The 22,403-nt window shown below is 44.5% G+C and overlaps 1 protein-coding gene across 53 annotated transcripts in view; it reads left to right on the top strand.

Moving 5' to 3' along the window:
* Wdr27 (WD repeat domain 27) overlaps positions 1-22,403 on the top strand; it is a 120,453-nt gene that overhangs the window by 20,930 nt on the left and 77,120 nt on the right. For 39 of the 53 annotated variants that reach the window (NR_197273.1, NR_197274.1, NR_197275.1 and 36 more), the window contains 11 exon segments: positions 910-1,027; positions 2,314-2,417; positions 3,452-3,519; positions 3,763-3,884; positions 4,284-4,366; positions 5,783-5,861; positions 7,630-7,707; positions 10,804-10,898; positions 13,014-13,103; positions 18,768-18,889; positions 21,759-21,892. Coding sequence is in view for 50 of the 53 variants with exons in the window: in NM_001432194.1 (NP_001419123.1) it covers positions 910-1,027; positions 2,314-2,417; positions 3,452-3,519; positions 3,763-3,884; positions 4,284-4,366; positions 5,783-5,861; positions 7,630-7,707; positions 10,804-10,898; positions 13,014-13,103; positions 18,768-18,889; positions 21,759-21,892 (1,093 nt within the window). In the remaining 3 variants the exon portion in view is untranslated. 53 annotated transcript variants of the gene reach the window in all.

The raw sequence follows: 22,403 nt of genomic DNA, 5'->3' as shown, positions 1-22,403 counted from the left end.
TTTCTGATTTAGGAAAGGCCAAGAGTCCTGACCTCTGACACCACTGAGCCCCATAGGTTTGTGCCTCAGGCTGGAGGCTGACTCACACGCAGGGACTAGCAGGGACTATAAGAGTAGGAGAACACAAACCCTAGGGTTGTCATGAAAGCAGGAGCTCAAGAGGGTAGGCCGTGCAGCCATCAGGAATGGTTGGTCTGAGCAACCTGGTGCCTTGTCCCCCAAGGTGTTGTTTGAGTGCAGACCTATTTCCTCCAGGTCTTAGATCCTGCCTTTCCTCCAGCTCCTCAGCCATGCCCTTCACATCACAGACCCTGTGTCTGCATCGGTACCTACTCCCCTAAGCTCCTGACCAGCTCTGCTGTCCAGAATCACTTCCACTGTCAGCCTCCTTCCCCACATCTACCACAGGTCGCCATGGCAGGGAGGGAGCCCGAGAACCGTTCGGTGTGCACTAATTTCCTTGCACTGGCTTCCCTAGCTTGCTCTTGTGGATATTTTCCTTTAGTTTACGTCTTTGTATGGCTTAAAATGATTTGTTTCTTAGTTAGGTCAGTGATTACCAACATTCTATTATGTCTCCCTTCCCCCAAATGTATTAAGCGCTGACTTTTGTTATTTCTTCTATGGACAGTCACTCATGGTTTATTGCACCTTAGCTCCATTTTAGGAGTGGTGGCGTTAACCTCCACATTGGCGGTCTCCTCCCCACCCCATCCCCATCCCTGACAGACTCAGTCTAGGCTGCACTTTGGTTTTTATTTTTCTTGGTCTTCACAGTATGACTGTTCTTTTGATTTGCGATTCTTTCTGTCAACATGTATTTCTGAAACTTCCCTGCGTCTCTTCTTCTCTATTAGTTGATTGCTAAGCAAAGTTGCTTCTGAGATAATCAATAGCTCTGTTCCTTAGAAGGCCATCAGTACCACTGCAGATACGAGGTGGATAAAAGGGGAGAGGCTGAAGCAACGTTCCCTGTCCTGAACCTGGCGCACTGTGACCTCTGCCTGCCGGATTCCCAGGGTGGAGGGTAAGTATGATGAACAGGGCCACAGCCATAGGCAGAATGCCTTCTAACTTTCCTAAGTGAGCATTCAGTTCAGTTTTATGAATGATTGAAGTAAATACCAAGTTCTGTGTGTCCATTATTACTGAGTGTGTGCCTCTAAAATTGCCTATTTTAAGCCTTCGATTTAATAAATTTTTTCAGTTTTATTAAACCTTGTTACCGAACCTAGTCAGATGGAACCTCGGTAGTAGGACTTTCCCTTGGGTTGTGACAGTGCACATACAACTCGTTCTTTTCTCTCCCCTGTTAAAATAGATTCCAGGTTATCTTACTCATCTGTTTCTGAGTAGAAATAGATGTGAACAAAAGAAGTGTCTAAGAGCTGGGTGTTCTTCCCGAGACAGCTAAGCAGATTTGACATCTGGGAATTCAACTCTATGTAGGGTCGGGGTTGCTCACAAATGAAGGGAGTTCATTTCAGTGCCTGGACCCTGGGAATAGAGCACCCCCTGCTAGTCCACATCCCAGGGCAATGGGGCAAGAAGACAGCTGGGCTTGTGTTGTAGGCTGGTTCCTGCACTGCGGTCACAGAGTATTGGGAGTTCCTGCAGGCAAAGCCAGGGCCACACCACTAAATCTTGTTCCCCATGACTTGTTAGGTGGTGTGAGAGGTGCTGGGTTGTGTAGTTTGGGCCTGTGGAGGGGCTGCTTGCTGACTGCTCTGGTGAGCAGGCTTGCAGCTGCTCTGGTGTTCTGGGATACAGTGACGGGACTGACAGTTCAGCTGGAAGAGGATTGTTTAGTACAATCCTAGCTTGAATGACACTTACTAATAGAAACAGACTCATGTCTGCTTTCTGATGGGCTCTGCCACTGTGGACCAATAGCTCCTGTCTGAGCTTATCTTTATTTTCGTAAGTGTAACTGGCAGCACCATCAGGTACATTGGTGACATTGGTGTGAGCACATGCCTAGATCCTCACCTGATCTGGCAGGCTCCTGAATGGCTTAGGCATCAAGCGCTTTTATAAACTCAGAAGAAAAGACACACTACACAGATCAGAGTTGAGCAGTGGTCATGCTGTGACCATGGGGGTACCTGTTTCCAATGACAGAAGTGGCTGTCAGCCACTCAGTCAGATGGAAACTCAGCACCTGATTCCAGTATAGCCTGAGGTGTCAGCGGAGACAGCTTACGGCTCATTCACACAGGCGTGTGCCTGTCCTCACTGCCTGGAAGGACAGGAATGCCAGGGAGATGCTGGGAGCTAGCCTGAAGGAAGACCGTTCCTTTTTTCCTAAATTAGTCTTGCTCCTGAGTGCACCACATGCATATGGATTGGAAGCTCAACAGCTCTATTCATATTGAACCTGGCAAGCTTTGAGTTGGAAGCTGCTTTACATCTCAAGGGTAAGGTCTTGAATTCAGTAATCTTTTAGGTCAGTCTCCTATAACCTGATGGTTTTCTTAAAAAGGTAGATGAGTAAAAGTTTGGGATAGAAAGCCTGACCACTTGACTTTGAGGATATGTTTATCAGTAACCAAACATAGCACCTGCTCGGACCAGCAGTAACCCCTGTGCTGTGGAATCTGAAGGACATAGCTTTACTTCTGCTCTTCTGGGTCATCCAGCCCCTCAGCCCCTCAAAATGTCTCTCAGGCTCTGTGACGCTCTCCCCTATCCTTGTGTGCTAGGCTCCCGTGATGCTCTTTCCACCTTTGTGTTGGGTGGGCTCCTTAGGAGGCTCTCCTTTACCCCTGTGTGAGTAGGCACCTAGACACGACACGTAGGCTTCTGTAGGCTCTCCTCTTCATGTGTGCTTTGGCCAGTACTGACATAGCACCTGACATGGCTCTAGACAGCCTGCAGTAGGAGCTGTCTTCTCTAGAACTGTGCTCTTAGGTCTCCCTGGAAGAAAGGTAGGAATGCTTACCTAGATCTCCTACCCAGCAGCCCCATGCTCTCCTGTGCCTCAGTTCTTCTCTGTCTGTGTGGGGGATAGGGCGTCAACCTTCACTGTAGCTTCTGAGGCTTGCCTGCTGCTATTCAGGGTCAGCAGGAGTCCTGCTCGGTCCTTTCCCACAGCTCTGTCCTCTGGAACACTGCTCTTGTTAGGTGTCTGAAACAGGGCCTTACTGTCATTTCCTGCTTCTCCAGAAGCATAAGATATGTATTATACTGTGTGCTTCCTCTCAGTTGTGGGTTCTGGCTGCACACCCTTGCTAGCACTCACAGCCTTACTCCCTGCACCTGTGCCCTGGCACATTCCTTACAAGCTATGTGACAAAGGACCCACCTCTTTCCATATTGTATCCCCAGCTCTGTACATCATATGGTGCAAAAGCACTAATTTAGAACTTATAGTTAGGGTGAACAAATGAGTCAGCTACTTACTTGTTTCCCTCTATTAATTCCCAAATATTTATCTATAATGAAAATAAAGAATTTCAGAGCCTGAGTGTCCAAGTTGCTGGGTCGTGTGCAGTGATGAACGAGCCCATCAGTGCCAAGGTGAGTGTGAAACTCGTGCAGTGGGCAGTTGTGTCAGATGAGTCCTTTGTGCTCTGATGTGTGCCTCTGCACTGTGCCAGTGTAACAACAGTCATATGTGAAATTATGACTGATTGTACATGGCTATCCCCTGTTTGTACATATGAAACAGATCTGCTAAAGCTGTGTTGATGGCTGGAGAGGTGGGGCGTACCCACAAGCCTCTGGTCCAGCCATGCCGCTAATCTTTTAAATGTCTCATAGGCAGTTTGCATACTTTCATCTATGTTTGGGAGTAAGATTGCTGTATTGGAAATCAGCCTGTCTGCTCTGCTGAGCGCTCAGCAGTGCCCTCGTGCAGGAAGGATGCTCTCCGTGCTGGCAAGGTACAGACTTTTTGATATTGCATTGGCTGTGAGTGCTTACCAGTGGACAACATCTTAGATGTTTTTAATGTGAAGATATACAGGTAAAAATTGGAAACTCTCAACCATACTAATGCTATCTGAAAGAACTAATTTGTTATGCCATGACTTTACTCAAACTTAAATGGTTCACAATTTAACATAAAATAGTAGTTTATTAAAAATAAACTGTAAATTTTAAAATAGCACTTTATTAAAATGTCAGTATTTTTCTCATAAAGATAATGACCTTGGTAGTTTCATTTCCAAATATTGTATATGTACATTTACATGATTTAATCTGACATTAAAAATATGTTACATTGAAACAGTTTTATAATATCATTGTTTTCTCTCACAATGTGGTTATTTTTATTTTAGCTCCTGTGTCCTGCCAACTTCTCCACTGTATTTTGGAATTATTAAGGAAAAATTTCCTAAGCTTGCCAATACCAAACGACATGGTAAGTATAGCACACTCTGAGACACACATGCAGAGGCAGCCAGCTCCTCGCATAGTCGGCACTGCCGAATCACTTTGTGAGTTCACATCTGCCAAAGTTAAAGCCAGTGCAGCCTCTTCTGCCCCTCTCGGATTTATTGCATTATCTCTGGTAGGGAATACGCTCCACACTTTCTTCCCGAGTTTGGGCACACGCCTCAAGGACATGTCTCAATGCTGTTGTGATTTTTTGGGGACTTGCAGTGTGCCTGTGGTGGACTCTGGGTGGCTGCACAGTTGCTGTCACATCATGTATACTTCAGTGTGAGTTTCTGAGATATGTAGCCACAGTCATATCCTGTCACAACTAGAAGTAATTTCTTGTATTATCTAGTCCATAATAAATTATTGTTGACTATCTAAAAATAGCTTTTGATTGGTTTGTTGTAAAGCATAGCCAAATAGTCCTCATATTGATTTTTCTAAAGTATATTTTTAAAGCTAACTTCTGTCTTAAGATGGCAGTATCTATCGTGCACTCTTTATTGATATTGTAGGAATCAGTGGAGATTGATACTCCTTTGTTTTTCCCCCTCAGTGACAAACTCACAGTCTTATAAAGTCTCTCGATGAACTTAGTTAGGAAGATGAAGGCCCCAGTCAGCTTTCCTGATGCATTCTGTATATCTGTATATACGCACCTCATCTACATGTATTCTTACCTTTGACCCTGTAGCTGCTGATCTTCAGCCTGGCTTAGATGAAGCCCCAAACTCTCATGTTGTTAAGGCCCCTATCATCTAGAACTCTGCCCCCCATTCTGAGGAATAGAAAGTCATTAAACTCTTTTATTTGTTCTGTGAGGCAGGTGGTCTTCCCCTTTGCACCATGGCTTTTCTTGGCTGTCCTCTCAGTGGAATTCCTGTTAGTCTGTGTGCTGTGGTCCATGCCTGTGTGTTCTTCCTACAGGGACCCAGTACTGAACTGTAGTCTAAATGTATTTGACACATAAGCTGTTATCGGGAATGATGCCACATGCCTTTAATCCCAGCACCCAGGAGGCAGAGGCAATTGGACTTTCATGAGTTCAAGGCAAGCCTGGTATACTAAGTGAGTTCCAGGACAGCCAGGATTGTTACACAGAAAAACTCTGTCAAAACAACAACAACAAAACAAAAACACGAGAGAGAGAAAAAGAAAAATAACCAGCGCCACAGATGATGTGGTTTAGTATAGTCTGCACTACTTTCTATACCTTTAATCTCCTGGATAGATTTCTGGCTGTTATTCTTTGGCTTGACTTTGGGAAGGAACCTCTTTATTTCAGAGGTTCATTTTGCTTGAGTATTCCTGTTTTTGGGAGACTGCTCTTTTTGTCCCAGGACAGTGAAATTGTGATGTTAAACGTGTGCTGCTTCTTTCACTTCATGTTACCCAGCTGTGAAGAGCGCTGTGGAGCACAGGCCCCTGGTTTTCCACACTAAAGTTAAGTCGTCTGGCTACACATCGGCACCACAGTAAGTACCCGCCTTCGTGTCTTCTGTGTCTTCAGATAGAGCAGAGCTGCAGGAATACCACTGGGATGGGGTTAGTGTGTCCTGGGGTTCCCACATGAACAGAGTGGGTAGGGGTCTACGTAGGAGTGTGTGGGTTAGGCCCCAGAATGCCACAGTCCCCACAAGGGTAGCATATGTACAGCTAACATTTGTTAAATGCCTGCTGCTGTTGATCTCCGCTCAGGTCCTTGTGTTCTTGTCAAATCCTAAGGGTGACTTTGGTGAGTGAGAAGCTGGTGGGTTGAGAAATGGAGTAAGGTGCTATACTAAAACGATGTAGCTCACTGAAGCCTGACAAACACTGTACAGATTATTTTTGAGCCCACTCTCAAATTTGTGACCAGTGCCCCCTGCTCCCCTCTCTTATACTTACGGCCTGCTGAGCTCAGATGTGTATTTTCAGGGCTGTCCAGTGGGATTGTATAACCTATTAGTAAGTTCATCCCGAGCCACAGATCTTTGATTAGAACAGCTTTGTTCCAGGTTAAAACTCAGGGTATTTAAAACCTGAATTAGCAAGTCTAAAGGTAAGGCTACCTATAGACCAGGGAACATAGCATCAGGTTGGTGGGAGAGACTGCCATAAAGTCTTGAAGTTCCCCAGTCTTCAAAAGCCTCATATCTTTCAAGGGCAAATTTGCTTTTTTTATAATGTGTAGTCATACCAGCCTCTTATCTCAAAGCTGGATCTCATATGGGGTAGCCCACTATACCATATCCATTCCTTCAGCAGTAGTCAAAGCTGCCCTAGAGTCTGGAGCCCCAGCGCACTTAGAGAATGTGGCAGGGTACGGTGAGGTCTCTGTCCTCTCCTAGTCAGTCTTCTCATCTGACTTTCCCTCTTGCCCACCCACTCTCATCTCAACCTTGAGTCCCTGCTCTAGGTGGGTCATCCTGTATGCCACTGCAGCTCTCCCGGCCTCTCAGCCCTTCCCTACCTCACCTTCTTTCCCTTTTCCCAATGGCAACAAGTGTAGATGCTCCTTTAATTCTTGTCTGTTCTATCAACCAAGCACAGGAGAAGCACTTGGCTCCTCGAACTCTCAGATGAGACACCAGGAGTAGATGGCAGGTAGAAAAAAGGAGGGATGGGTAGAGAGATGGTAGATGGAGGGAGAGATCACTGCAAGGGGAGAAAGGTGACTAGATAGAAGGATGAGTTAGTTACAGGTGTGCCCCAGGGGTGGCCTGCTAGTCACGGAAATTCCAGGATAGCTATGACTACGGACAACACAAAACCATAAATCTACTTAAATCCATATGAAATTTTACTGTATTGAGTTCTTAATGATTGCATACTTTTGAGCATGAACTAAATAGATGACAGTATGGCCTAGAGAAGGCAGCCCATGAATGGAAGATGGTGGATGGATGGATTGGATGGTTAGAAATTCATGCCCTAGGAAAACAATGCAGCACTTTCATCTGTGAGGTTAAGTGTGCATTCTGAGGATCCACACTGCGTGATGGTGCTCCTGAGGCTGCGGTGGCACCTTGAGCTGAGAAGCATTCCATAGGGTCACCAAGGGGAGGTGTGTCGCTTTGTGATGTGTCTGAGTCAGAGTGAGTGCCTGAGTTTCTCGGAGGCCAAGAAGGATGAGGTAGCTGGAAAATTATGTAAGTTTGTGCATGTTTAATTTTTCTTTATAAAATGTAAATATCTTAGGAAATTTAGAATCTTAATTGGTGAGAATTATATATACATTTGTGTGTATGTTTTTCCTTCCAGCATGGCTATGTTTTCTCCAAAGACTAACATCAAGCATAATAACAAAAGATCTTCAAAATACAAGAACAATTACAAATGGTATGTAATTGAGTGCGTGCATTAGGTTTGAAGCAACTTAGAAGTAATCTTAAAGTGCTTGCATAATTCTTAAGAGTATATGTACATAAATATTGATAAAATATGTCACTGACATGCATCCTTTAAATCATGTATGGTTGAGTCATTTTAGTAGTTCTTGGACATTTTGCTCTTTTATTATGTTATTAATTTTGAGGTAGTGAATTTTTGTTAAAACGCGGTTGTAGGAAAGTACTTTATTTGATGGCTGGCCACCCCATCAACAGAGCTCACGCTGCTTCTTAGTGGTCACTGCTGGTTCACTGACATGGACATGCTGCAAACATAGCCTGCATGCTTGTATAATCTCAGGCTGAACTTAAAATATATAATGAAAATCCAAACTATGGGTTACCTAAGTTAACACTCACTTTAATGTACCCCACACCCACTTACTGTTTTTACAGAAGTGCTAACTGGAGCTCTGGGTGGTTGTGATCGACTTTGGTCAGTTGCTCCATTACTGGGCTCACTGTGGTGTTTCAGCACATGTATATGTACAGCATTCCCTGATGACCCTGACCTGCTTTATCCACTGCTCTCTCCAGGCCACCCTCCCACCCGCTAGAGTCCTCACTAGTCTATGTTCAGGTCAACTTTTTGAATTTTTAAAAAACAGATATGAGCGAGAAAATACAGTATTTGAGGTGCTGTGTCTACATGTGACAGAGAAATACGGTGTTTGAAGTCCTGTGTCTGGCATATTTTACTTACCACCCTTTGGTTCCTGTCCAGTCTACTACAAATGGCAGGATGTTATTACTTTGCAGCTGGATTTTCTTTTTAAAGATTTATTTTACTTTTAGTGGCTGTCTGTGGGTACGTGTGGGTGTCTGCAGAGGCCAGTAGAGGGCATCAGACCAATGTGAGCTGTCTCACATAGGTGTTAGGGATTGAAATGGGTTTCCTGGAAAAACCAGCAAGTATTCTTATGCTGAGCTACCTTTCTAGTGCATAGATACCACACTTCACTCATATATTGATGGGTACCTCGGCTGATCCTGTAGTTTAACTGCTGAACAGTGCCTCAGTGAACGCAGACAAGCAGCGTCTCTTGGGTAATGATTAGTTCCCGTGAGTCTGTATCCAGAGTGAGATTGGATCATAAGAGTTTTCATTTTAGGTTTTGAGATATCTCTATCCTTTGTTCCACTGTAGCCATTGTAACTTAAATCTCCTCTTACAGTGGATCAAGGGTTTCCTGTCCCCACAGTCTTGGTAGTATTTGGCGTTTTGTTTGTTTGTTTTGCTTTGTGAATTGTAGTCGTAGATTGGAATGACATTGTAAATAACATTAACTTGTATTAGTCTGTCATCAGGAAACTGAGTTTTTTAAAATTTACTTTCTGTTGTTAAGAGTACATCCATAGCATTTTAAATGTGTTTTTGATATTCTGGATGTGATTTTAACCATGCATATTGATATTTTTCCTAAACACTTTTTTCTTTTCCTTACCTAATGGAGTGTTTAGTGTTTCTTGGTGACACTGGGCCTCCAGAGCGACCTGAACCCCTGGTGTTCTTCCTAATATTAGAAATATTAGGCTTCCCATAAGGAGCCTTGTTTACACTGGGCTGGATTCTACTGTGGTGATCCTGCTTTTTATATGAGATATCTTCTTTTTGTATAATTTTGGCTCTTGTGGGAAGCAAGAAGACATGGCTCTTAAAGTTTAAAAAATGATATTTTTAGTGCTTAAAATGGTATTTTCTCAGGAAGCAGTTTCCAGATGCTAACAGATATGTGGGAAGAGTGATGTTCACTTGCTGGAAGTGGACCAGTGTCACCAGCTTCAGTTGAATGTTAATGTATGATAAATAGCCCTGCCTTCAGAATAGCATCTAGGCAACTAACGAGGCGTGCTCCCACCAGGCCCAATGATTGATTCTGCCATAGCCCTGTAGCAGGCAAGTCCCCTTTATAGTGTGGGAACCCAGAATGCCAGGATCAACCCATTGCTTGTGAAAAATGGGCCTTGCTGGTGCAGTGAGTCCTCAGGCTGCAGGCTATTGAGACCCTGGTAACTTTGCTTCCTCTGCATAGACCTGGGAGACTGGTGTTGTCCACTCTTTGAGTACCCTCCCTGTAAGCACCCGCACCCTTCCCTTGCCAAACTTGGTTTCCTTTAGAATGCGATTCTTTCATGGCAACTATTAACTGAGTATAGATTATCGGAATACAATCATTCCCAACTTAAGGTGCTGTAATTTATACATTTTCATCTTTATGGGTACAAAAAAAAAACAATACACATTCCATATAACCCATTCTTGTATTGGACTTGCCTGTTTTCTGAGTGAATGGTGTGGGCATGATTCCTTCCTGGGATTCTGAGCAATGGCTTGAACTGCAGTTCCCAGTGAGTCACCAAGGGACAGCCAGTACTCAGCCTGTGCTTTGGATGCAGATGGTTAGTGCCGTGCAGGGGTATTCAATGCCTGTCGTGGAGCAAGCTTTGCATCGGTCTTTGTGCCTGCGCTGAGCTTGTGGGAGTGTCTGGATACGTTCACAGAAGACTAGGTTGAGCCCTGCAGATTTCTACTTAGGTGTACAATGGTCATTCCTGACTTAGGCTATTTTCAACTTATGATTTTTAAGTTAATTTTATTTATTCAATTTACATCCAGCTCACTGCCCCCTTCCTCTACCTATGAGTGCTTGCTATACAAACAAGGGGGTCCGGATTTGAATCCTTAACACCCACATAAAAACTGGGCATTTATGCCCATAAAGCATAGTATTGAGGGAAGGAGACAGGAGGATCCTGGAGATTCAGAAGAATGACATCTGAGGTTGACCTCTGACCTCCTTACGCACATGCACACATGTGTACATGTTTGCACACAGATCCACAAAGATACATGTCTTTTTGGCAATACAAGATACAAATCTGTATTAAAGAGTTATTCATGATTGTGACTATAAATTCAGATGGATTTTTAGTTTTAATTATATAAAACAATATATTTATATAAAGGGAAATAAACTTAATTTGTAGTTTACTTCTAATCTTACTTGAATTTATCTCTTGATTTTTACTATGACTTTCCTTAAAGTAAAGAGTACTCGGAGAGTTTCCTACCCAGAAATCTGATCAGACAGGTGGCTGTAGCCCAGGCGCCTGTTGCTGTGACCTGTCTGCAGTTCTCAGGTAAGCCAGACCTCCTCTTGGAACCATTTGTTCTTCTTCCTGCAGCTGCATTGTGCCTATTGTCCCAGTACAGATCTTGGTTGATGTGGTCAGGATTCTCTAGAGGACAGAACTGGTATAATGAAAATATATATAGGACTTGAGTGGCTTAGAGACTGTGGTCCAGCTAGTCCAATAGTGTCTGTCTCCTGACTGAAACCCAAGAGTCCAGTGGTTGTTCAGTCCATGAGGCTGTCTGTCTGAGCTGGTCTTCAGGCTGGGTTGGAATCCTGAAGAAGTAAGCTCTAACCAGTGAAGGAATGCTTCAGCAGCAGGCGAGATGAAGCTGCCAGCATCCGTGAGGGCCAAAGAGGCAACGTTTCCTGCTTTCACATCCTTTTATGTGGACCCCCACCAGGTGTGACCTAGACTTAGGGCAGATATTCCTACCTCAAATGATCCAATCAAGAAAACTTGCACAGGTGTGTCCATCTGCTTGGGTTTTAGTTGATTGCAGATGTAGTCAAGTCGACAACTAACATAAGTCAAGAGGTTGGTACTGATGCTCCAGAACATGGCTTGGGTCTGAGTGGAGGGAGACTGCAGTTGCACATGATGAGGGTTATTGTGGGGCACTTCTATCCTGTAGCACTGCCAGGATGCCTCACACACACTTTCTTTCTTTTTTTTTTCTTCCATCTTTATTAAATTGGGTATTCTTATTTACATTTCAAATGTTATTCCCTTTCCTGGTTTCCAGGCCAACATCCCCCTAACCCCTCCCCCACAACAATCCCATTCACTGGGCGTTCAATCTTGGCAGGACCAAGGGCTTCCCCTTCCACTGCTCTTACTAGGCTGTTCATTGCTACCTATGAGGTCAGAGTCCAGGGTCAGTCCACGTATAGTCTTTAGGTAGTGGCTTAGTCCCTGGAAGCTCTGGTTGCTTGGCATTGTTGTTCATATGGGTTCTCAAGCCCCTTCAGCTCTTCCAGTTCTTTCTCTGTTTCCTTCAACAGGGGTCCTGTTCTCAGTTCAGTGGTTTGCTGCTGGCATTCGCCTATGTATTTGCTGTATTCTGGCTGTGTCTCTCAGGAGAGATCTACATCTGGTTCCTGTCGGCCTGCACTTTTTAGCTTCATCCATCTTATCTAGTTTGGTGGCTGTATATGTATGGGCCACATGTGGGGCAGGCTCTGAATGGGTGTTCCTTCTGTCTCTGTTTTAATCTTTGCCTCTCTATTCCCTGCCAAGGGTATTCTTGTTCCCCTTTTAAAGAAGGAGTGAAGCATTCACATTTTGATCATCTGTCTTGAGTTTCATGTGTTCTAGGCATCTTGGGTAATTCGAGCATTTGTGCTAATAGCCACTTATCAATGAGTGCATACCATGTCACACCCACTTTCTATGATGACCTTTTCACATAGACAGAAGCTAGAGATCTGACACTGGCCTGTGAGCTGTGTCTCTTCCTCCAATGGATTGTATCTCACAAAGAAGAGCAACTCTTGACCTCCCCGGTGCTGCTGAGTTCTCAAATGCATCTTCCCTGCCTTCCTTCCTGGAGCTCCTTATGGGCTCTCACACTTCTCACGGCATCATGTCTGACGGGAGTGAAGTGGTTGCTCGTGAGTGCCTGGTGGCTTCCTGAAGGCAATTTCAGATTCCCAGGCTTTCTTTCACCTTTTTCACAGGGTTTTGGTGTTAACATTTACCACTCTGGCTCATAGAACTCTGCTTTTCAGGTAATCCTAGACAAAAGCCTTTTGAAAATCTAATATGCAGTGCTTGTCTGGGATATTTTGATACTTGCTGTTTCCTTTTATGAAGTCGCACACTTGGTGGAGATCCCCCAACTCTGACTGTTGTGAAAGCGCTGTCCCCAATGGTCCCAGTGACGGCTTTTCTGTGAGGTTTGGGGAGGATGGTGTGAAAGGTCTTGATGAAGGGCTGATTCAGGGCCTGGCACACTCCTTGGGAAGGAGGGTATAAGCAAAGCAACTGAGCCTTGTGTGCTGTATCAAATTCGTCTCTATGTGAGAAAATGACTATTTATCTAAATGTTCTCCACATTGTCAGTTGTCCAGAGGGCTTTCCATGTTATGATTTTATAGAGCTCTTTATTTTTTTAAACAGGGGATGGACAGCAGCTGGCCTGTGGCTTAGGTAACCACCTGTCCCTGGTCTTCGATGCCAGCCTTTCTGGAGCACCGGCTGCCTTTTCAGGTTTCCTTACTTTTGAGGGATGGGAAGGGATGGGGTGTCTTCTCTGGTGTGTGAGCTCTGTAAGACCAGGCAGCCAGCTATGGCCAGGGTCTTGTGGGCAAAAGCATATGAACAGTTTTGGTCAGTGAAGGAAGTCTACTCCTACAGAGCTGAAATATGGTTAATTTAGTAAAAAGTTTTTATTGAAGTGCTTTGAGATGTAGGGTTTTAATAGGTATTTTAATACATAAGCAGCTCAATACCTCTTAAAAATAAGAGCAGCCATGTTAAGTTGCTACTAAGTTGTGGAAACATCCTAATAGATACATAATTTTTCCTGGTTTTACAGCCAACAAGTCTTAGCTCTTCAGTAAGATCCTGTAGCTGCTTTAGAAACGTATACTTGCTAGGTATTTTTACTGAATACAAATATACACAAAAATCCGTTGACTTATGTCCATTTGCCTTCTATACACACTTGGGTAGCAGTGGGCAGACACTCATAAGTTTCCTGAGAATAGAGGCATAGACAGGTTTGCCATGAAGTACTAGGAAGGTAATGGGTTCAGGACCAAGTAAGGTCATGCTTACAATCAGAGGTACACTATGACCCATGTATGTTGGGTCCCTGGCTTAACCTGAACTGTCTAGTCTGCACCAGGGTCCTCACAGTGTCTAGGGTGGTTTGAAAGAGAAAGAGGAAGGCCTTCAGTAAGTCTAGAGTCATCCATGACGGTCTTGTCCTGGGGTATGAGTGTAGAGTCTTCCATGATAGACTGAAGGAGTAGGCTGTGACTGTCCATATCGAGCATCTCTATATAATTCTGCCATGTCCGTTGTGTGCTGGCTTTCAGCTTCCAGTTGGTGCAGCCTAGGATGCTGGCTTATGCTGTGGTGAGTGGAAGATGGGTGATGAGGAGAGTACTTCAGCTCTGAGGGGGTCGTCCACTTCCCGGGAAACCTGAGCTCTGGTGGGATTGCCCCACTGCTCCTCCTTTGTGTGCTACCATGCAGCCTCTGCACCTGAGGTTAGGGGTCAAGGCGGATCTGAACATCCCTGTTTGTCATCTGAGAAGAGTTATTACGTAGCTGATAGAAAAGCAACTTGAGAAGACAGGAGGTAGGATTGTGCGAGCAGGTACTGTGCGAGCACATTGTCAGGCAGGATGCTCAAACATGCCCTGTCCCAGGGCAGATGTGAGCCAGTGCCAGTGTCATAGGTGCTCTCTGCTGGTGCAGTCACAGTGCTGTTTCCTGATGGCCTTGGCTGTTCACAGGCTTGGTGAGTGCTCAGGACATTTGTTAGTGTTGTTTATTTATTTTTAATTAGTTCTTAATGAATTTTGTAAAATGTATTTGATCATGCTCACTTCCTTGACTCTTCCCAGATTCATCCCTTCCTTACGTACCCAGCTTTGTGTTCTTTTGTTTGTTTGTTTTTTAACCCATCAATTCCAATTTGTGTTGTCCATAAACTTTTGTATGCTGGCTTTCACTGGAGTTTGATTGACCTACCAAGGACAGGCCCTTAAGAAAACCAAGTCTCCCCTCTCCCAGCTGCTCTCAGTGGCCATCAGCTCTTCATGCCTACCTCTCCTCCACATTGGGATTTTGTCTGGTTTGAGCTTGCACAGACGTGTTCATGCTGCCAGAACTGCTGCACGTTCATATGCCAACTGCCCTGCCATATCTGCAAACAGTGTCCTTGTGACTTTCTGCCACCTCTGGCCCTTCCAGCCTTTCTGTTTCTTCTCCTGAGCCTTGGGAGGGAGTGCTATAGCTGGATATAGATGTCCCACTCAGATTGAGCATTTCAGTTTCTTACTGTGTTTGCACCTTCGCCAGATGAAGGTCTCTGTGTTAATCACCGCCTGTTGAGGACAGCACTGAGTGTGATGAAGGTTGAGAGGTGCCCCAATCTATGGATATAAGGTTAAGTCATCAGGAGTCACTGTAACATTGTGGCCATTCAGCATAGTACTAGTACTATGTTCTCCCCTAGACCCTATGGCTTGTCTACGAGCCACAAGTTCTTAGCCCTGATATTGGTGCCTGGTATGGGTTTCAATTTGTGGATGGGCCTTAAATTCAATCAGAAAATAGTTTATCTCTTCGGCATTCACACTACTATTAAAATGGCCATGTCCTGCCAGGCCCATTGCAGCATTGAGAGTTTGCAGCCAGGCGTGATTCATGATAACTTCTCTGTGGTAGCATGTGTAGCGCCTCCCAGTATGTGCAAACCAGCTAGTCGGGATGAACCTTCAGGTGTTAATCAGCTTCATTTTTTTAGATCCTATGACTCAAGCATACAGTGTCTTTATCCATATGGTCTTACCATCAGTTTCTGGATGTAGCCAAGAACATTGGTAATGGTCTGTAATATTTGGGGTTCTGTGGGACCCCAGTGGCCAGTAAAAACCAAAGTGGTAACCATTCTGAACTCTGGGCCTTTTATTTGTTAGCCTATGGTATCTAGTAGGGCTTTATCACCTCATTATAGAGTAACTCTATTTAATTTCTTCTTATATATGTATTATACACTTTAAGTATACTTATTTTGCAGTTGGCTTTCATGTGGCATTTTCAAAATTCTTCAGTGTTAGTTACGCTCCCTCTTCTACTCTGTGTTCCCACCCCCTACCACATTTAACCTTCCCTTTCCCATCACTGCTCTTCACCTCTTATACCATTTCATTCGATCTCTGCTCCTTTGAAAGCCCCACCCCAGGGCACCTCACTCATTTCCTGACTTCCATAGGAATTCCAGATGAAACACCGTATCAGAAGTGTCGAAGATAATATCATGAATGAGAGAAAACATGGAACATTAGTGTTTCTGGGTCTGGGTTACCTCAGGATGATTGTTTTCATCCACATACATTTACCTGGGGGTTCCATAATTTTGCTTTTCCTTTTTTTTTTTCGGAGCTGGGGACTGAACCCAGGGCCTTGCGCTTGCTAGGCAAGCGCTCTACTGCTGAGCTAAATCCCCAACCCCAATTTTGCTTTTCTTAATGGCTGAATCGTATTCTACTGAGTAAACGTACTGCATTTTCATTATAGTAGGTCAGTGGATAGGCACCTAGGCTGATTCCGTATTCTGACCATTGTGAACAGAGCAACAGTGAGAGCCAGACCGTGTGGTATTCTTTTCCCAGCCTTTTTTTTTTAATGTAAATTTAGCTTTTATTTACCCAGATGAAGTCATGGGATGAAAGCCATACCTAAGTTTTATGAATACATAATTTTAGCTGAACCCAGAGTATTTCTATCTATCACTAGGCCTATGTATGGAAGCTTCTGTCCTTTGTATAATCTAATTTTCTACAAGTTCAGATCTTAAAAGTTTCAGATTTCAGCCTCCATCTGCTAACCTAGCCCTAGAATGAATGTTTGAGCCTCTGAGATTTACTACTAGATACATTCACCCTTTCTAGCTTTCTGAACTCTAGCTGGCTGTTTCAACTCAGCTGTTCTGACTTAAACTCCACTTCAACTGACTGATTGAAATTTGCTTCTCTTGTTTTGAGACTGAATTGCTCTGCTTTGAAGGATTGTCTCCGAACTCCATGAACTCAACTTCTTTGCTTTGAACAGAGTTCAACTGCACTGAAGTGTTCAAAATGAATTGAACAGAACAGTTCTGAACTCAATGATACTTGGAACTGACCTGACTTCTCTCTCCATTTCCATTCTTTTTTGTCTTTTTTTTTTATTAACTTGAGTATTTCTTATATACATTTCAAGTGTTATTCCCTTTCCCGGTTTCCGGGCAAACATCCCCCTCCCCTCCCCTCCCCTTCCTTATGGGTGTTCCCCTCCCAACCCTCCCCCCATTGCCGCCCTCCCCCCATAGACTAGTTCACTGTGGGTTCAGTCTTAGCAGGACCCAGGGCTTCCCCTTCCACTGGTGCTCTTACTAGGATATTCATTGCTACCTATGGGGTCAGAGTCCAGGGTCAGTCCATGTATAGTCTTTAGGTAGTGGCTTAGTCCCTGGAAGCTCTGGTTGCTTGGCATTGTTGTTCACATGGGGTCTCGAGCCCCTTCAAGCTCTTCCAGTTCTTTCTCTGATTCCTTCAACGGTTTTCCCAGCCGTTTGAGCAACTTCCATGCTGCGTTCCTACAGCAGTGAGTAAATAAATGTTCTTTGGGCATTTGCGTGGTCCTTTGTGCTTTTGTGAAAAATGCCAGAACTCGACACAAGAGGGCAGCAAAGCCATTTGGCATAATTTTTCTGTTTGGTAACTTTTTGCTGTTTTGAGGTCCCATTTCAGAGTGGCATCTTACGTACAGTACTCTCCGCCTTGCCTTTCCATTTCTATTCTGGCGTCTTTCGGGCCGGTGTGCTCTGGTGATACTGATTCACTGAATGCCCTTTCAGTTGCAGTGTGCACGTTCCCGTGCTGAGAGCAGCCTGCTGGGAGGGTCCTGTCAGTTAGATCCTTGTCAAAGCTGTGGTTCCTTATGCTGCGGAGTTTACCACAGGGCACCACGGGGTGGAGTGTGATGCTTCAGCGTGTCTTGGGTCACTGATGTTCTGTGTATGCCTGACACTGTGCAGCCTCCAGCTCCCCGTCTACTTAATTTCACTGGCTCACCCAGGGACGAGCCCATGATGCTGTCTCCAGGTCTCTTCTCCTATGAATCCTTGGGCTTTTAGGTCTCTCAGAACACTCAGGTAGTTGTGGTTTCAAGTTTGCTTTGTAAAGACTATAATGGCAAAGGTGGGCCTAGGAGACAGTGTGCTCCTTGTCAGAAAGAAATTGAAGAGTAGGGGCTGCATAACTGAAGGTTGGTCCTACCTGCTTGTGGTTTCCCTAGCAGGTGTTGTCCACTGCTGGGCTGGTATAAGCCAGCATCCAAAGCAGCTATTGGCCAGAGCAGATGATCAGAGCATGTCCAAGCATCCTCAGTGAGTTCTTCTGTTTTCTTACTTAGAACTAAAAGTAAAGGCTTATTTATACTGATAGATTATCACAGGGTCCAGAGACCTTTGTACTCTTTTTTAGAGCACTGCTTTTTATACTGTGGTATTAGAACTTCCCCAACCTGGGCACATGAAGTCAGAACTTTATCTTTAAGAAATTTGAGATTTTAGAAAGGCATCCTCTACAAGCCTCATCAGTAGGCCGTCATGTAGAGAAAATCTCTTGTAAGTACCACCTGTCAATACAAAGGCTGGTGGCCTATGAGCTGAGGCAAGAAATAGGAGGCAGGACACAGCGGAAAGCGAGAGAAATCTGGTAAATAGTCACAGATATAAACCAGCAGGTCAATGAACTCAGCGGGATACTAGGAGAGATGCTGAGGAGATACGAAGGAAGACGCAGGCCAGTACTGAAGGGGAGGGGGTAACTAACTAAATGGTAGATATGGAATAGTTTAAATGGGTTAAATAAGTTATGAACCAGTCAGGAAATGAGCCAAAACTTATGGCCTAGGTATTCAATAATAAATAATTGGTCTTGGAGTTGTCATTCAGGGAGCAGTAGAAAGGAAAGAAGAAAAAACTGATTTTAAAAAAAGAACACCTTTAATGCAAGGTTATCTGATGCTGGGCCTGGTCTTTTAGTCCAGCAGCAAGAAACCGCTTCCTTTATTCCTGGAGAAGAGGCAGTTCTGGCCTGTTCTTATACAGGCAGACATTCTACTTGGTTTCGCTTAATCCTGAATACCTAGGTCACGATGGAGCTGTGAACACTGTCTGCTGGAGCCATGACAAGAGGTGGCTGCTGTCTACAGCCCGAGACCGGACACTGAGGGTGTGGTCAGTTCCCAGGACAGAATTCGTGATGCTTTTGGTAATGTGTACATGGGCACCTATGTCATGATGGTCAGTGACATCAGACAAAATGCTTAGTGATGCTGAGTTGTGGACAGTCACAGCCATCTGCCTCTGTTTGAGGGAGGCCAGCAACAGATATGAGGCTCTGTTTTACTGCAGTAGAAACACCATGGTGGGGCAGTTTCTTTCATTCATTCACATATGAAATATATACATATATAACACATAGTAATACACTCTTGGTATGTGATAAGTTCATTGACGTACATTAAATATATATGTTATGGTGTGGAAATGGCAAAATACCCACAGTAAAGCACAGCGAAGTTTACATATTAGTTCATTGTAATATCGCAGAGGTAACAGTGATGGCCAGAGGACACTATGTGAGGGAGCACAGTGACTGGCTAAAGGAACGTTTGTGAGGTTATTTGGAAGTAGAGTGAGAAAGGAGAGACAGAGCACAGAACTCTCACTACTAAGGTAGGAAGAAGAGAGGATGCTAAGAAACCCTGCTTCTACCCATGAATTATGACCTTACAAACTGCAGACATAACCCAGAAGTGGTAAGCATTTCGGAAACGTCAGACAGGCTGAGTCTGGATATTTTGACTTATAATCTTTAAACTTAACAGTATATGAGAATGATAGAAATTGTACTTTGAAGTTTGACCTTTTCCTGGCCTAGAGACCCAAGGATGCTGTACTCTCTGGTAATGCTGGGCTGGGCTGCACATGCTCAGTTGGTCTTACGACCCACACTCACAGGGTCTGAATACTGTGCTGCAATGCTGAATGGTTGGCTAGGATTGAGTACATTGTCAGTGGCCACAGGCACATGTCCTCTCATAGAAGGACAGGGCAGAGGGCAAAGGGCAGATGGGTTGGTCAGGGTCAGTGCCCCATTGGAAGTTTTCAGCAGTACCAGAGGAACAAATGTTCTTCAGTGTTGGTCTCTGTGTGGACTTGATTTCATGAGACACAATGTTGGTCTTTCTTTAAAATTAAAACAATTTGTGGTACATCTACACAATGGAATATTACTCAGCTATCAAAAACAATGACTTTATGAAATTCATAGGCAAATGGATGGAACTGGAAAATATCATCCTGAGTGAGGTAACCCAATCACAGAAAAACACACATGGTATGCACTCATTGATAAGTGGCTATTAGCCCAAATGCTTGACTTACCCTAGATGCACAGAACACATGAAACTCAAGAGGGATGATCAAAATGCAAATGCTTCACTCCTTCTTTAAAAGGGGAACAAGAATACCCTTGGCAGGGAATAGAGAGGCAAAGTTTAGAACAGAGGCAGAAGGAACACCCATTCAGAGCCTGCCCCACATGTGGCCCTTACATATACAGACACCAACCTAGATAAGATGGATGAAGCAAAGAAGTGCAGGCTGACAGGAACCGGATGTAGATCTCTCCTGAGAGACACAGCCAGAATACAGCAAATACAGAGGCGAATGCCAGCAGCAAACCACTGAACTGAGAATAGGACCCCCGTTGAAGGAATCAGAGAAAGAACTGGAAGAGCTTGAAGGGGCTTGAGACCCCATATGAACAACAATGCCAAGCAACCAGAGCTTCCGGGGACTAAGCCACTACCTAAAGACTATACATGGACTGACCCTGGACTCTGACCTCATAGGTAGCAATGAATATCCTAGTAAGAGCACCAGTGGAAGGGGAAGCCCTGGGTCCTGCCAAGACTGAACCCCCAGTGAACATGATTGTTGGGGAGAGGGCGGCAATGGGGGGAGGATTGGGAGGGGGAACACCCATAGAGAAGCGGGGAGGGGTTAGGGGGATGTTAGCCCGGAAACTGGGAAAGGGAATAACAATCGAAATGTAAATAAGAAATACCCAAGTTAATAAAGATGAAAAAATATTAAAACAAAAGGTGCTTTTAAATACTGGTGCATTAGCTGCAACCATCCTCATCTGTATCAGTAGGGCTCTAGAAGAGCCTCTCGGGAGACATCCATTTCTGGTTCCAGTCAGCAAGCACTTCTTGGCATCAGCAGTAGGGTTTGTTGGCTGCATATGGGATGGGTCCCCAGGTGGCTGAAGGGGTTTGCAACACCACAGGAAGAACAACAATCTCAACCAACCAGACTCCACCATCCTCCCAGGAACTAAACCACCAACTAAAGAGTACACATGGAGGGACCCATGGCTCCAGCCGCACATATAGCAGAGGATGGCATTGTCCAGCATCAGTAGGAAGAAAAGCCCTTGGTCCTGAGAAGGCTCATTTTCCCAATGTAGGGGAATGCCAGGGCGTTGAGGTGGGAGTCAGAGAATCCTCATAGAAGCAGGGGGAGGGGAGTTGGGAGAGGGGGGAAAGGGGATAACATTTGAAATATAAATACATAAGTATCTAAGAAAAATAAAATAAAAAACAATACTGGTGGATTATGCTAGGATCCAGAAATGTCTGTACTCTCCATTAGAACACTTCTTATACTGCTTCAGATCATGTTCTCTACTTCAACAATGGTTGACTATACTTGATATTCAATATTTCATTTTCCCCACTTTCCCAATCTTGTAACACAAGCCTGTAAACCCTGATCAAGGAGGCCGAGGCAGGATGGATGATGATCTTCTAAGTCAGGGCAGCATGGGTTACATAGTGAGATTCAGTCTTGACAATCCTTTACCCTCAGATTTTCCAGTTTCTTTTAAATAAGCTTTGGCAATGGTCAGTAAGCAAAATCAGCATTGTGAGTTGGTTGTGACAAGATGTGTTGAAGATGAGGACAGTGTGTGTGTGTGTGTGTGTGTGTGTGTGTGTGTGTGTGTGTGTGTGGTGTTGGGGAGAGTCTGTTAGTGTGCCCAGGATTCTCACAGCTGTTCTGCCTCACAGGCTGCAGATGCTTTTCCCAAGCCAGTAGCATCTGCACAATTCTACTACATGGATACTTTCATACTGCTGTCTTCTGGCCCTGAATTTTGTCTGCTGAAGTACCACATTGACCTTTGTAGGGATGACATACGAAGGTAAGTGGCTTTGAGCCTTCCTGCTCTGACCCCAAAGAGTCAGCCCACATTCCCACTCTGCCCTGCCCTTTCATTCCTAGAGGCATGAACTTTAAAATCTTAAGCTTTAAAAAAAAAACAAAAACCCAAACTTTTGCAAGGGGGAGTTTTAGTTATTGGCTTCGCAGTTCCCCGGGCCGTAACACACATTTCTCTGTGCCCCTCTCTGCACTTTGGCACTCCACAAGGGCAGGAGCTAGTGTTGTCTTGCAAGAGAAGTTGTGAGGGCGGTGCGGCCTGCCTATGTCTCTGTACCCTGTGGACAAGTGGAAAGAGGACTGACAAGCGAGTGCTAAGAGGCTGCTGTAACGTAGGACAGTGGGAAACAGAATGCAGTTAAACAGTGGTATTCACAGTCTGTAATTCAGTGCAAAATCGATACACTACCTAGAAGAATACTTAATAATAATGAGAGATTTCTGATACTCAAAGAATATTTTAGTGTAAATATTGTTATACATTAAAATGTCTG

This window comes from Rattus norvegicus, chromosome 1 (genome assembly GCF_021556685.1).
Source record: "Rattus norvegicus strain SHRSP/BbbUtx chromosome 1, alternate assembly SHRSP_T2T, whole genome shotgun sequence".
In the NCBI taxonomy this organism is placed as follows: Eukaryota; Metazoa; Chordata; class Mammalia; order Rodentia; family Muridae; genus Rattus; species Rattus norvegicus.
The sequence above is the reverse complement of the archived record's forward strand: the minus strand, read 5'-3'. Positions and strand labels throughout refer to the sequence as shown.